Source organism: Bubalus kerabau, chromosome 20 (assembly GCF_029407905.1).
Source record: "Bubalus kerabau isolate K-KA32 ecotype Philippines breed swamp buffalo chromosome 20, PCC_UOA_SB_1v2, whole genome shotgun sequence".
Lineage (NCBI taxonomy): Eukaryota > Metazoa > Chordata > Mammalia > Artiodactyla > Bovidae > Bubalus > Bubalus kerabau.
In genome coordinates this window covers 14,777,695-14,793,190 of record NC_073643.1, presented here as the reverse complement: position 1 = coordinate 14,793,190, position 15,496 = coordinate 14,777,695, and the positions used below count along the sequence as shown (strand labels likewise).

General features: G+C 44.9%; 1 protein-coding gene across 1 annotated transcript in view; it reads right to left on the bottom strand.

Moving 5' to 3' along the window:
• The window catches only part of MYRIP (myosin VIIA and Rab interacting protein), a 224,643-nt gene that overhangs the window by 77,279 nt on the left and 131,868 nt on the right, over window positions 1–15,496 (bottom strand). Inside the window, exon 4 of the mRNA XM_055557436.1 lies at window positions 4,580–4,716. Within this exon, the coding sequence (XP_055413411.1) occupies window positions 4,580–4,716 (137 nt within the window). The remainder of the gene's footprint in view (window positions 1–4,579; window positions 4,717–15,496) is intronic.

Below are 15,496 nucleotides of genomic sequence, written 5' to 3'. Positions count from 1 at the left end.
TGGGCTGGAGGCAGACCATGCAGGTCATGGTGCCAACATCAGTGTTCTGATCTTTGTCCCAACTTGAAGCCACCTGAAGCCAGTAAAGGCTGCAGAGGGATGATCTGGTCAGGGGTATGCTTCTAAAGGTGCACGCCGGCTGCTGTGTGGAGGACAGCTTGGAAGAGGGAGAGGGTGGGTGTCTAGAGAGGAAGTGGGGAGTGCAGCACACCCTCTGAGTGACCCTATGATGAGAAAGAGGGTGGCAGGGCAGAAGCAGAGGAGAATGTGCAGACCAGGAAGGGCTTAGGAGACAGGAGAGACTGGCGTGATCTCAGATCAACAAGGAGGAACCAGATAAGGGAGAGGCTGAAAGGCAAGGTGGAAGGGCTGAGTGACCTTGAGCCCTTCGTGGAAAGTGACAGAGATTAGATGTGGAGGTGTATGGTACACGGTCTGCCCCGTGAAGGAGGTGGCAAGGCTGTGTCCTGAGACAACATGGAGGGCGGAGGGGAGTGTGAGGAAGGGGGAGATCTGAAAACATCCTTGGGAGACTGCGCCGACCAGGACAGGCTCTGGGTTTGTGTTATTATAAACCTTCTCGCACAACGACCCTCCCTGGGTCCCTTTACATTCATAGGTGGGAGCTTCTGTGTGTCGTTTAGGATGATGGGATTTTTCCAAGGGCAGAAAGTGACTGAACTGATCTGGAAACTGAACACAGCAGCCAGGCACCAAGTCAGAGCTTTCATGAGCTGGAGGAACCTCTGACTTGACACAGTACAGTGTTTTTATTAGTAAGTGTTTGTCCGTCAAATCCCAGGTGAAGGATGTCATAGACCCTTCCCAGAATCATATCAAAAATAGATATATCATACTAATAAATAGAAGTAGGATTTGTTTTCCCCATTTTATTTATCTAAAACTAAATAAACGAGCTTCCCTGGTAGCTCAGTGGTAAAGAATCTGCCTGCCCGTGCAGGAGACGCAGGAGACATGGGTTCGATTCTTGGATCAAGAAGATCCCCTGGAGGAGGAAATAGCAACCCACTCCAGTATTCTTGCCTGGGAAATTCCACGGACAGAAGAGCATGGTGAGCTATAGTCCATAGGGCCGCAAAAGAGTCAGACACAACTTAGCAACTAAACAGCAACAACTAAATAAACATATATATTTATCAAATTGTCTAGGGATTGAGTATATTAATAAGGGCTACTTTCATCTTAGAATAGCTGTTTTTTTTCCCCCCCTTTTGGTTGCACGGCATGCAGGATCTTAGGCATGCCTGATCTCCTTGGCAGTGAGAGTGTGCAGTCGACCCCTGGGGAACTCTCAAGAATAAATGTTAAAGATATCATGCTGAGGGACCTCCCTGGTGGCTCAGTGGGTTATACTGTCTTCCAATACAGGGGGTGTGGGTTTGATCCCTGGTTGGGGAGCTAAGACCTCACATGCCTCATGGCCAAAAAACCAAAACATAAAACAGAAACAGTATTTTAACAAATTCAATAAAGACTAAAAATGGTCCACTTTAAAAAAAAGTCATGCTTAATCTATCAGATAAATCACATTGAGCATGCATTCCCATTGGACATTATATTTTTTATAAATCTATTTACTTATTTCTCTGACTTCTCCACTGCAAAGTTGGCTCTGAGATGGCCAGGTTTTGCTCATCCTGTCACCCCCAGGTTTTAAACCAGGCATTCACTAAATGTTTACTGGACTTCCCTTTAGGTCCGGTGATTAAGACTCCATGCTTTCAATGTAGAGGACACAGGTTTCATCCCTGGCCGGAGAACTAAGGACCCACATGCCTTGCAGCCTTCTAAAAATGTTTACTGAAGTTATGAATACATCTAGGGTTTATCTGATAAAACAAATGGGTTGTCAGTTAGGCCTAATCTGGTCACCAGGGCCTGGGACAGATGGTCATGCAAGGGTGCATGTGATGGGTGATCCGTAAGATTCTGTGAACTCAATGAATTTTCAATGGACTGATTGGTTTTATGGAAAACTACACTGGTCCATGCAGTGGAGCTATTCCATAGATGAAAGGAATTTTCTGCTGAGAGTCCTGGAACAGAGCACTGGTCTTACACCCTGTAGATTATGTTCTGACAATCAATATTCTAAATATCCTCAGGTGGAGTTGAAGATGGAACCATCTTATTCAGAACCTCTAGCTGAGGTTCTCAAGTCTTGGCTGCATCTTAAAATAACCTGGAGAGCGTTTTAAAAAGTATCTGTACTGGGCCCACCTCCAGAGATTTGGAAGTAATTGGCTGGGGGTGGAAAATGACTCTGGTGCTGCGAGTTTTGTTTTTTTTTTCAGTTCCCGAGGTGATTCTAAAGTGTAGTCAGGCTTGAGGATGGCAGATGACAAACACATTAAGGTGCTGGGTGGTAGGTAGGAGCTGATGCTGATGACCCCACAGTCATCTAATATAACCAGGAAGCCACTCACACACTGGGAGATTTCTCCAAACTTGAGGTATATGTAACTCAGTTTTCTAGGTGGTAGGTACAACCAACCTCACTGTTTTATGATCATGACTTTACAGATTTGAGTACCGTCTCGTAAACCATCTCCTGCCTGCTTGTCTTCATATTGATCAAAAGGAAATCTTAGTTTAAATGGAGATACAGATCAAATCAAAGTAACTGATTCCAGTACTTCTGTGAAGTGTCCTGGTACCTACAAAGTGCTTTTAAGCCTGAATTGTGTAATACTGAGGACCTAAAAGGTATCAGCCACTGGACCACACTTTTGAAACACAGAGATAAAGAAGCTGTAGCCTCTGCCAGGTCCAGCAGGAGAGCAGCTTTGTAAACCATCCCCTGAATGCAATGTGGTAAGTGGGGTGATTAAGGCCCAGATGAAAGAAGTGGCGAATCACAGAGGCTCCAGGACCTAAATCTGCTTCAATAGTGGCAGAGTTATTCCCAGCAAATGATTTGCCTTTGAAAATAACACTTGAACGTTTCAAAGCCTCTGGCTGGCCCACATGGAATTCACGTGCCCCTGCTCCATCTGTGGGGCCCAAGGGAGAAACAGGAAGAGATTGCAGTTGTGCTCTGGTTATAGGATTCTCCAAATGTGTTGGCTCCACCCCTCCTGCTCATTTTGCATGAAGCAGTAGAGAACACCCTTGAGATTTGAATGTGGTGACATGTAAGACAGAACATGAAGCAGACCTGAAGATGAACAAGAAAGAAAAATGGGATACAAATGATGAGCCAATGCAACTCGAACTTTCTTGACATATCTCTTTGGGCTGAAAACCTACTGTTAACATGATTACTTTTAAGCTTCGTTTCTTTTCTTTTCTTTTGGTCTTTGTTCCTTGAGAAATGTTTTTAGAAAAATCAGCAAAGAGAAGATTAAAAATAATATGTGGAAGTCTTCAGCCCTGCTCTCTTAGCTACAGGCTTCCTGAGTGGTTTGAAAGACAGAGATTCTAACAGCTACCACAAAGGCCCTAATGATTCTCCGTGTTTAATGCTTCCACTCTATTTCCCACTCATCTCAGTGGCTTGCATATTTTTAGATAAGACATGATCAAAGACTTTATTGACAGCACAGCAATGTAAAATAACGATGATGAAAAAGCTCCAAATGAGATGGATGCGATATTTTTCTTCCCTCTTTCTCATGGATAAAAAGCATTTACCTGTGTCAGCAAAGTTATGGAAAAATCCGCTTCAAGACAGAAAAAACAGCCTTCTGTGGGGAAGACATGCTGTTCATATTCTGACAACCATTTCTTTCCACTGGCTGGTCTATTAGGAGTAAATAAATCCTATCTGTCTGTTTATCCTCTTTATCCTTCTTTCCAAGGTGTCCCTCCTTCCTGGGAGGAAGCTGAGACATTTCTGACTGTCCCATGACATCAAACTCAGGGCCTGGTTGGTACAAAATTTTGGGGTAGGAAGGAAGTGGTGGGGCGCATATCCTCTAAGAGCAGCCCTAGTCTACATGACCAAGCAAAGATGACTTTCCAGTGTTTTAATCTTTAGGGGGAAATGGTCAGGGATCTTTCATTTCTAGGGATTTGGAATTAAAATGTGCACAGTATGCAGAAACACTTCGGCCCTCCCAACTGTTAACATAGCCAGCCCAGTGGAGATGCCAGATCACAGGACTTAAAATTCAGAAACTATGGGACTTCCCTGGTGGTCTGGTGATTAAGAATCAGCCTTCCAAACCATCACAATATTGTAAAGTAATTATCCTCCAATTAAAATTAATTAATTAATTAATTAAAGAATCCACCTTCCAATGCAGGGTACATGGGTTCAATACCTGGTTGGGGAACAAAGACCATGTGCCTGAACTATGCGTCCATGCGCTCTGGGGCATGAGGGCTGAAAGCATGCCACAACTAAGACCAACACAGTCAAACAACTAAATATTTTTTAAAAACTTAGAATCTTTGGAATATGCCCTTGTATTTCCACTCCTTACTAGAGTCAGGTATTTAAGCCACTTTCTGTGTCCCAAGTGAGTAGGTCATAGTGTATGGGGCCACCAAGCCAGGCCTCTTTCTATCCCACCAGCCCCCCAAGGACCCCCAGGGTGGCAGGCAGCCAGCGTACCCACGATGTCAAAGCACAGTCCGCTCTCCAGCCGGTGTTTTCTGTACAAGTTCTTCAAGACCTTGGCACTGCCAAAGCGTTTGAAGCGACTCTTCACGTTATTGTAGAACCATTCCAGAGACTGGGTCCTGAGAACCCTGAGGACAACACAGAAAATCGGAATTAAAGGAGAGAATTAGGAAACAAGGACTTGCAAAAGCTGCCACAATACTTTGCAAGCTCCTTCCGTCAAGACGTAGAGGTTTTTTCTCTGCTCCATGGATCCGGGCTGGCCCTGTGACTTGCTCTGACCACAGGGACTGGTGGAAGCGATGCTGTGCAAGTCCAGAGCCTGCCAGCTTCCTCTCTGGCTGCTCCTGGACGCCCTGCAACTCACTGCCATGTGAACAAGCCCAAAATAGCCTTTGGGATGACGAGAGACACTCGGCCTGATCACCCTTCTTGCCCCAGCCAATAGCCTGGACAGGAGAGCGAGGCCACTGACTACCAGCTGACTGGAGACGCATGAGTGAGCCTAAGTAAGACAAGCAGGAGAACCATGCATCTGAGTCCATCTGAAGAGCAAGCTGATAAATACTTGCTCTTTGAAGCCACTAGCTGACACATCTGTTTAGTAGCTAGCAGGCTTTATATTTGGTGTTCTTACTGCATTAACAACATTTCTAGTTCAGCTTGGGAAGATAACAGAGTGCAAGTGAGACCCTGGGCTCTATGGCAAAATTCTGCAGCCTCTTACTCATTCAGCCTGAAGCACCGCAGGAAAGAGGTTTCCTGATCAGCGCTATCACACTTGCTATGAAATGCTGACGTGATTCTTCTCCTTATTGCCTGACAAGAACAAGTTGCTAAACCCCTCCCATTTTAAGAATAGCTTTTGTTATTTTTCTTATTATGAATGGAAATAATGCATAAACTCATTTTAAAAGTTCAGAGAAGCAAGATGAATATAAATGCTTCTAATTCAGTGGAGGAACAAGCACATGTTTAGCTGCCCTTCTTCCCTAGATGCCAGTGAAACATGAGAAGATGTCCAAAGGGAGAGAAATTTGTAGAAATGAAGAGCATGGAAGAGAATCAGAGATTCTGACAGATTTCTGGAAAGTTCTAAGTGAGCGATAGCATAAAGGTAACAGAGAATGTTGTCCTGCAAAACAGTCAGAAAGACCGGGACTCACAGGCCGGGAGGTCAAAGTTAATGTTGATTGGTGGGATACTCATTGGTAAAAAAGAATGAAATCGGCACAATATGGCCTGCCAATACAGGAGACATAAAAGACACACGTTCCATCCCTGGGTCAGGAAGATCCCCTGGAGGAGGGCACGGCAACCCACTCCAGTATTCTTGCCTGGGGAATCCCATGGACAGTGGAGCCTGGCGGGCTACAGTTTATATGGTCGCAAAGCAGCAGACAAGACTGAGCGACTAAGCCCACATGCACACAGCAATATGGGTGGACTTGGAGGGCATCATGCTGAGGGAAATAAGTCAGACAGAGAAAGACAAATGCTGTATGATATCACTTATATGTGGAAGCAAAAAGAAGACAACTAACTCGCAAATGAAACAAAAAAGAAGCTAGCTGACTCATAGAAAAAAACAAAGTTGGTTGGTGCAGAGAGCAGGACTGGATGATGAGACGGTACTCACGAAGCTAGCTTAGTCACTGTGTTGATGACAGCCAGGGCTCTGGGCCCCCACCCTTGTTCCCAGACTGACAGTTGCTCCAAAGATGCTGGCTCTAGTCGAAAATAGAAAGCAGTTCTCTAATAAAATTGAACAATCTGCTTGAGGGGGTTACCGCCTGGCGGTAAAGCCCTCCTAGTTCAGCACTCCGGGAGCCCCACCTGCTGGCCTACCAGACACCGTCCATGTACCCCAGAGCCAAGCCTGCCAGCTCCACAAACTCGGAGCTCTCTGCACCAATGTCCCCTCCTTGGGAGGCCCTCCCTGACCTCCCTAAAAACCACCACCACCGTGCCAACACATCTATCCTCTTCCTCCCATTTTCTCTCCCCAAATTTCTAGGGTGCTTCTCTGTACCCGATGTTTAATTTTATGTAATTATTATTTATAAGACAATCAGTACATTAATATGCTAATTAATAATTATTAAATTGTTTATTATCTATTTTCTATTTCCAGCAGAACATACGCTCATGGAAAATGGGCTTTTTTCCCACTGCTGTGTACATAATAGACACTCAATAAAATCTTGTGATGGATAGACAGTTTTAAATGTATTTTTTTCACTTAATATTCCTGATGGACTTTTAATGTTGTTGAACAGTCTTCCCCACAGCATTTTTAGTAGCCCCAGAATTCACCATAGTATGAACATAGCATGTTTTATGTCTCTAGCCTCTTGGCATTGAATTTGCCCATTTCATTTGCTATCAAAAGCAATTCTGTGATGCATATGTTGGCAGCTAAATAATCAACATATCTACAGTTGTGGGTTCTCAAAGTAGAATTGCTGGGTTCAAACACATTGGTCTTTCAGAAAGTTTGTACCAATGTCACTCTTCATCCGCAGTGTGAGATTTTGAAGTCCTTAAATTGGGGTGAGGTGAACCCCAAGAAACCCCCTATGGAGTGGCCAGTTTCTCTATGGAAAAGCCCATGTCTTAAGCCCAAGTAAATCACAGGAAGCAAGGCAAAAGGGCAGAGAACAAGCATCATCACGTCCACCCTGGCTTGGTGGACAAGATAGCAAACAGAGGCTCGTCTTCCCTGAGGGAGGGAGGCAGCTGTCAATGGCAGAATGTACCAAAGGTGTCATCCTTTTACATAAAACTGCACTATATCATCAGTATCATTACTATTAACAAAATGAACACCATTATGTGAGAGCTTGCCCTATGTTGGGCACCGTGCCAAAAGCTTCCCTTGAATCACTATGAAATTCTAATGGGCACTGGAGCAGGCTGGACTGGCCCAGACCCCGACATTTATTGCCCATTGGTTATAAGCAAATTACTTAATCCCCTAAGCCTCATGCGATCCTTCAGCTCCACCATCTCCCACCTCCTCTCCCTCCTCCAGTCAGTAACTTCTTGCTTGTTCGCTGGATGCCAGCCCCTGTCTGCCAGCTATTGTACTGGACTACCATACTTTTCAAGGTTGTTGTCGTCGTTCAGCTGTTTTCAACTCTTTGTGACCCCCTGGACTGCAGCGCGCCAGGCTTCCCTGTCCTTCACTATCTCCTAGAGTTTGCTCAAACTCACGTCTATGGAGTCGACAATGCCCTATACGGTAATACTAACAATATTTTCTTTATTTTCTGTGCTTATTTTTTAAAATGTATTATTTGTATTACAAGTATTTTTTTTCCTTTTTTGATTAAAAATTCATTTGGCTGCATTGGGTCTTAGCTGCGGCATGTGCGATCTTCATTGCGTCCTGGAAGATGTTTCATTGTGCTGCGTAGACTCTCTAGCTGTGGCACACAGGCTCAGTAGTTGTGGCACGCAGGCTTTGTCGCTTCATGGCATGTGGGATCTTAGTTCCCAGACCAGGGATCAAACCTGCGTCCCCTGCATTGCAAGGCAGATTCTTAACCATCGGCCCACCAGGGAAGTCCCTTGTGTGAAAAGTATTATAAAGCTATTACAGTACAGTACTATTATAGCCAATCGTGTTAGTTGTACCTAAGCTAACTTTGTTGGACTTGGAACAAACTGGACTTACGAACACACTCTCCGATGGAACTTGTTCTTACATAGGGGATATTACTGTGCTCAAGTGCATCATAGGATGAGCTCTCCGTTCCCTGGTTATATCAAAACTCTATAGCATTTAGAACCACTTTGATGACACGGAAACCAGAATGCCTCTGCTTACTCAAGTCAGAGACGGGAATCAGGGCACTGCCTGGGCTGCTGGAAGGTGGGAGGATGAGAGGCACTGAATCCTTAGAGAATGACCAGCAAATCTACAGCCTTACTTGGAGACTAGAAAGCTTTTCCATAGAACTGATGCATTTTAGATTATGTTTGGACTTCGAGTTAATGTGGAGAGCTTCTCTGGAAGCCCCAGGGAATGCTCAGTCATGATTACCTTCATTTGTTATTACTGCTTTTATTTCACTTATTTTAAAATTCACGGCTCAGAGGAAACTCACAGGATATGCACGGTTCATAGGGCAGAGGTGTGGGGAGAAGGCTGTGGGGACACCCGCGCCCAGGATGGACTGGCTAAGTGCTGCAGGGCCCCCAGCCCACCCTCACATCTCCAGCTGCCTCCTGAATAGAGGCAGCTTCGGGCAAGCGTAGATGAGAAGGAAAGAGCCCAGTGTCAGGGTCCCACTGGAACCAGAGACGTCTGTGCACGAATTCCTTCATGTGTTCACTCTCTCGTAATTTCACTCCTCACCATTTATTGAGTCCTTTACGTGCAGGCACTATCCCGCCACATGCTGCCGGGTATGGGAAGCGACAAAACCGATCGAGCTCGTACCCAACAATGCTGTCAGACTAGTCTCTTCAGTGAGTGCCAGAGGCATCATGCCATGGAACCAAAAGTCAAGCCAAAGGCATCTCCAGAATGGCTGACAGGCACTGGGTTCTGTATCATTCCCACAGAGGTGTGAGAACAGAGTTCGTCTTGCTTCATGGCTCAGGCCTTTTTTTCTGGACTTAAAACATTGAAGTATAGTTGATGAATAACAGTGTGTTCGTTTCAGGTTGTACAGCAAAGTGTTTCAGTGGTAACACACACACACATAAATATATACATAAGTATATTATTTTTTAAATTCTTTTTCATTATGATTTATTACAAAATATTCAGAACAGCTTCCTGTGCTGTACAGTAGATCCTTGTTATTTATCTATTTTATATGTGTTAGTGAGTATCTGTTAAGCCCAAATTCCTGATATATTCCGCACCGTCTCCTTTCCCCTTTGGTAGCCGTAAGTTTGTTTTCTATGCCTATGGTCTGTTTCTGTTTTGTAAATAAGTTCATTTGTATCACATTTTAGATTCCACACATAAGCTATATCATATGATAAGTTGTCTTGTTCTGACTTACTTCACTTAGTCAGATAATCTCTAGGTCCATACCTGTTGCTCCTAATGGCATGGCTTCATTCTTTTGTGTGACTAAGCAGTATTCCATTGTTTCACACCTTCCGACACAGACCACATCTTTTTTATCCATACGTCTGTTGATGGGCATTTAGGTTGCTTCCATGTCTTGCCTATTGTGGATAGGGCTGCTGTGAATGCTGGGGTGCATGTATCTTTTTGAATTAGAGTTTTCATCTTTTCCAGGTATACCAGGCATTTTCTTTAATGACACCCGAACCGCCCTTTCTCACTGCAGTAAACAGAGAGGCGCCTTAGGAAGGACAGGGAGCCATAGGGCTGATGATGAGACTTACAGTGAAAAACTTTCCAAGTTGGAACTGTGCAGAGGGACCCTGCCTTATTTCTTTGGCTTATTTTTTAAATGATCCCAATTTGTTCCTAAGGATGCCCATACAAAGGTTGTTAGTCCTGGGCAGTTTCACAATCTAACCCTGATAATTTCTCTCAACACTAAAGCTTTAAAAAAGTCAACAGCCAAGCCTTCGAAATTCACCAATCACAGAATAGTCGGAATTGATGACATTTAGTCCTTGGAACTACAGTTGGTTTGTCTGTAAAATGATGGTCACCCAACTAGGGAAGACAGGAAGAGGATCAGGTTTGGAGGGAAGGTGGTAAGTTCAGTCAGGACACCTGTATGTGGGGTGCCCCCCACATGCCCAGGTGGCAATGCCTGGTGCTCAGTACTAGTCTGTAGATGGAAATCTGGACTAGAAAAATGGATTTGGTGGTCTTTGGTCCACAGGTAGCCCTGAAACCAAAAATTGGGGTTAAGGGAGGTATATATAATCATTATCTCTATTTTACAGAAAAAATGGAAACAAGTAACTTGCTAGTCACTGACTGAACTAAGAGCAAATCGGGGAACAGACTGTAGACCTCATCCTTGGGTCAGCGCCTTGACATCTGCTTGGCTTATTTTCCTTCCAGAACCTCTAGTTAGCATTCTTACTGTAAATGATGGCTTTTGCTTCAAAGTTTAAGCAAATAGAAAGCCCCAGGGATCAAGAGTTCAGAAGGAAATGTAAAATCATTGTATCATTTCCCCCCAAACAACCTACTTATTATTCTGTGGATACTAAACACTTCAAGTCACTTGTTTATATAAGCAGTTTGCTAATTTTTTTCTGTGACATGAATAAACTTATAAACATGGTGCATTCTCATCAGAAGACAGACTGGAAATTACATCACAAGAGCAGCACTGAAATTACAACCCCAGGAATGCCAGACTGATTTCAGCTCATTAGACAAAATAACAGGATTGTGAAGAGGAAGGAACTGCCTACGCCAGAACTGCTCGGATCCTGCTGCTGGTGGTGAAGCAAGGCCGCCTTGGCCCACAGGTCCGGCACGGCAGGTGCTGTGCACACTGATGGGGGAGAGTCTGTGGATCCCACTACCTCCTGTGCAATCCTCAGACCAGCCGTGTGGGCACCGTACGGAGCCTTGATAAAAGTGGCAATCCCAGCCCTCTGCTCTCACCCCGAGACCGGTGGAATCAAAAGGCACTTTAGAAAGATTCCCAGGTGGTTACTAGGTCCATCAAAGCTTAATAAGCACTGGCCCAGTGAAATTAGCTGGGTGTTTTCTGAGTCCACATATGGTTTTTGTTTTGTTGTTACTCTTGACCACAATCCACTTAGGTAGGACAAGTTGTCTCTCTCAACAGCTGACTTGCCTCCCTCCTTCCTATTTTCCTGGGCTTCCCTGGTGGTTCAGACAGTAAAGAATCCACCTGCAATGCAGGAGACCCAGGTTTGATCCCGGAGTTGGGAAGATCCCCCGGAGGAAGGCAAGGCAACCCACTCCAGTGTTCTTCCCTGGAGAATTCCATGGGCAGAGGAACCTGGTGGGTTACAGTCCATGGGATCACAAAGAGTCAGACATGACTGAGTGACTAACACTTGCTTTTCCTGCTTTCCAAGGAAAAAGAACTGAACTGGGTGATAAAAAGTTCGGAAGAGGAGCAGAATAATTACAGTGGTACTCCCAATTTCAGATGCTTTTGCTACAGAAATAAATAAATAAAATGCGAAAAATCCTGATGAGCCAAGTTCAAATCATTATATAAAGCAGAGTTTCCCAAACAGACTACAACAGTCTAAATTGATAATGATGAACTAACATTACCTTGTTGGTAAGAATTAAGAAGCACAGCAATTAAAATCCATGACCAACTCAAGAGGACCCTGATGATGTGTGGATAACAAAGCATCTCTCCTAAAAACTCTAAGCACAACCATGATCTGTGAGCTCTGCCTCACAGAATACAGACTGAGAAGATTCAGCACCGACAACACACTGAATGGACATAAAAGAGGGAAAACTCTAGGTCTTTCAAACAGACAGACTCTAATACAGGCAATTGGTTACATAGATGACGAAATCACTGAGACTTCCAAGAGAGGATGGTGAGGCATGCCAGAGGGTAGCAGCAGGGAAGCGGCCACCACCCCAGGGCCAGAGGGGCCAGGGAGGCGGTGGCATTGCTGGGAGGAGCATCCTGGAGCCAGGAGGTGGTGCCACAAAGGAGATGTGGCTGCTGCAGAGACGCTGCCCAAGGCAGGGAAACTGATGCACTATCTTCTCTCTTCCTCCCACCCTTTCACGGAGTAAGGTCATTAAACTAAGTTCTATTATAAGAAGACCGTTAGAGAAAACTCTGAGGAAGTAAAAATTGAACAGCCACCCCTCCTTCTATGTAGACCACAATATAGGATCAGGACCAGTAACTGACATCAACGTGGACCTCGGCTGCTTGTCACATGTCTTCTAAGACTGCAGCTGTCCAGGGAGACTCCCCTGCATGGCAGTGTGCACTCTTACTCCTGCCAGTGGAGGCCCGGGGAGCCCAGGACTGTGCAGCCAGGCCTGTCACCCTGCTGATGGCAGCTACCTGCAGGGAGCACTTGTACTGAGGAAAGGGCAAGAGAAAGTCTTGCCACCAGAATCACTCAGACCTCCTCTGCTGTGTGTGTGTCGCTCAGTCATGACCAACTCTTTGCGTTCCCATGAACTGTAGACTGCCAGGCTCCTTTGTCCATCGGATTCTCCAGGCAAGAATACTGGAGAGGGTGGCCATTCCCCTTCTCCGGGTGATATTCTCAACCCAGGGATCAAACCCGGGTCTCCTGTGTTCACTGAGCCACAGGGAAGCCCCTCTTCTCTGCTGAGTGAGACTCAACTCTTAGGAATCATGATTTCTAAGTAAACTCCTTGGATACAATATCCCTAAAATAAATTCAAAGTATAATAAACTCAACTTACTAGAAAAGCCAAACAAAAACCCCCACTGAACAAACAAACCTTTTTTCTCCCCCAAATCTGATCCTTGGCTATTTTATCTAACAGAGGTTTTTTCCCCTCCCAGATGCAGAGGAGAGAATAAATATTTCATCAGGTTTTTCTAAAGATTAAATGATATAATACATGGGAGGCACCCAGCCCAGTGTAAATCTTCAGGATGTGCTATTTTTTTTAATTATCATCAATATTATTATTTCCTTTTAAGCCCTCTGCATCTTTTTGGGGGGGGGGCAGGATCTGAGTATAATCAATAGATAAAGAGTAAAAGTAGACTTGTCAGGAAATGCATTCAATTTTTACATTTCATCTTAAGCAAAAGGCTAGACTTTAGGGTTAAGGTGGTTCTTAACCTTTAGCAGTTTTTAAACTTAAAACCCAGCTTGCTGGGCCTGACTTCAGAGGTTCTGATTTGCTTGGTCTGGGCGGGCCCCCACTATGAGCCCTGACGACGTGCAGGTGATGCGAGGCTGCTGTTCCGAGGTCCACACTTTGAGAGTCACTGAGCCTGAGGACAGATCTGGCATGTTGTAAAGAACACAGGACGATATTACTGATTCCGAGTCATGGGGAAAACAGCAGAGCGACAGGCAGGTGTTTGGAAAATAAGACTCCTTCAGCCCTGACAGCACGAAGGCCCTTGAGCACGGAGTCAGAGCAGTCAGTTTCAAGAAGTCAAGAGACACTGAGAGACTAGATGGAGAACAGCCCCCACACTGGGAGCCCTGAGCGTGTCATTGGGAATTTGCAGACAGTCACAGCCAGGAGGCTGGAAGTGTCATGTCCAGTTGATACGTGACAATTGCCATTAGCGTGAAGTGTCCTGCTAAGGGTGGGGAGCTGGAGGCGACAAACAGCAGCAGGGAAAGCCTGGGAGAGCAGTGAGGAAGCGTGTCCGTGTGTGACGCCCCCGCAGCTGCTCCTGGGCCCTCTCTGCACAACTTCTCCAGGTCACACAGTGGCTAACGGGAGACGGAAGAGGAAATGGGCTGAAGGAGAGAATAAAGGGGTGGATTTTGAAGATTTTTTTTTTCAGTTTTAATATTTTTTATTGAAGTATAGTTGACTTCCAATGTTGTGTTAATTTCTGCAAAGTAATTCAGTGATCCATTTATATAAATTCTTTTTTAAAATATTCTTTTCCATTATGGCTTATCATAAGATATTGAATATAGTTCTCTGTGCTATGCATGAAGCAGGGCCTTGCTCTTTATCCATTCCATACATAAAAGCTTACATCTGATAACCCCGATATCCCACTCCATCCCTCCCCCAGTGCCTTCCCCTTTAGCAACCACAAGTCTCTGTGAGTCTGTTTATCTATGTCTGTGAGTCCGTTTCTGTTTTGTAAATACATTCACTTCTGTCATATTTTAGACCCCCCGTGTAGGTGATATCACATGGTATTTGTCTTTTTTTAATTGTATTTATTTATTTTTGGCTGTGCTGTGGTGATCGGGGCTACTCTCTTGTTGCAGTTCATGGGCTTCTCATGGCAGTGGCTTCTCTTGTGGCACACAGGCTCTAGGCCACAGGGCTTCAACAGCTGCAGCTCCCAGGCTCTAGAGCACAGGCTCAATACTTATGGTGCTCGGGCTTAGCTGCTTCCCAGCATGTGGGATCTCCCTGGATCAGGGATCAAACCTGTGTCTCCTGCATTGGCAGACAATTATTCTTTACCAGTGAGCCACCAAGGAAGTGCTGTCTTTCTCTTTCTGACTTACCTCATTTAGTATCATAATCTATAGTTGCCTCCATATTGCTGCAAATGGCATTATCTCATTCTTTTTTATGGCAGAATAGTATTCCACTGTGCATATGTACTACATCTTCCTTATCCATGCATCAGTAGATGGACTGTTAGGTTGGTTTCATGTCTTGGCTATTGTGAATAGTGCTGCTATGAACGCAGGGGTGCATGTATTGTTTTGATTTATAGTTTTGTCTAAATATGTGCCCAGGAGTGGGATTGCTGGATCATATGGTAATTCTATTTTTTGATTTCTGAGGAACTTCCATACTGTTTTCCTCATTGGCTGCACCAACTCACATTCCCAACAACAGTGTAGGAAGATTCCCTTTTCTCCACACCCTCTCCAGCGTTTGTTAATTGCAGCTGTTTTTTAAAAAAAAATATTTACTTGTTTGTTTTTGTGTGGCTCTGGGTCTTTGTTGCTGCTGCGGGCTTTGTCTAGTTGTAGCGAGCAGGGGCGACTCTTCGTTGTAATGCGTGGGCTTCTCGATGCAGTGGCTTCTCTTGTTTCGGAGCACGGGCTCTAGGCGCACAAGCTTTAGCAGTTGTGGCGCTCAGGCTCTGTAGTTGTGGTATACAGGCGTAGCTGCCCCATGGCATGAGGAAACTTCCTGAACCAGAGATTGAACCCACATGCCCCTGCATGAGCAGGCAGATTCCAGTCCACTGTACCACCAGACAAGTCCTCTAGACTTTTAAATAATGGCCATTCGACTGCTGTGAGGTGGTACCTTGAAAATATTACTGGTGAGAATGCTTCCATTAAGGC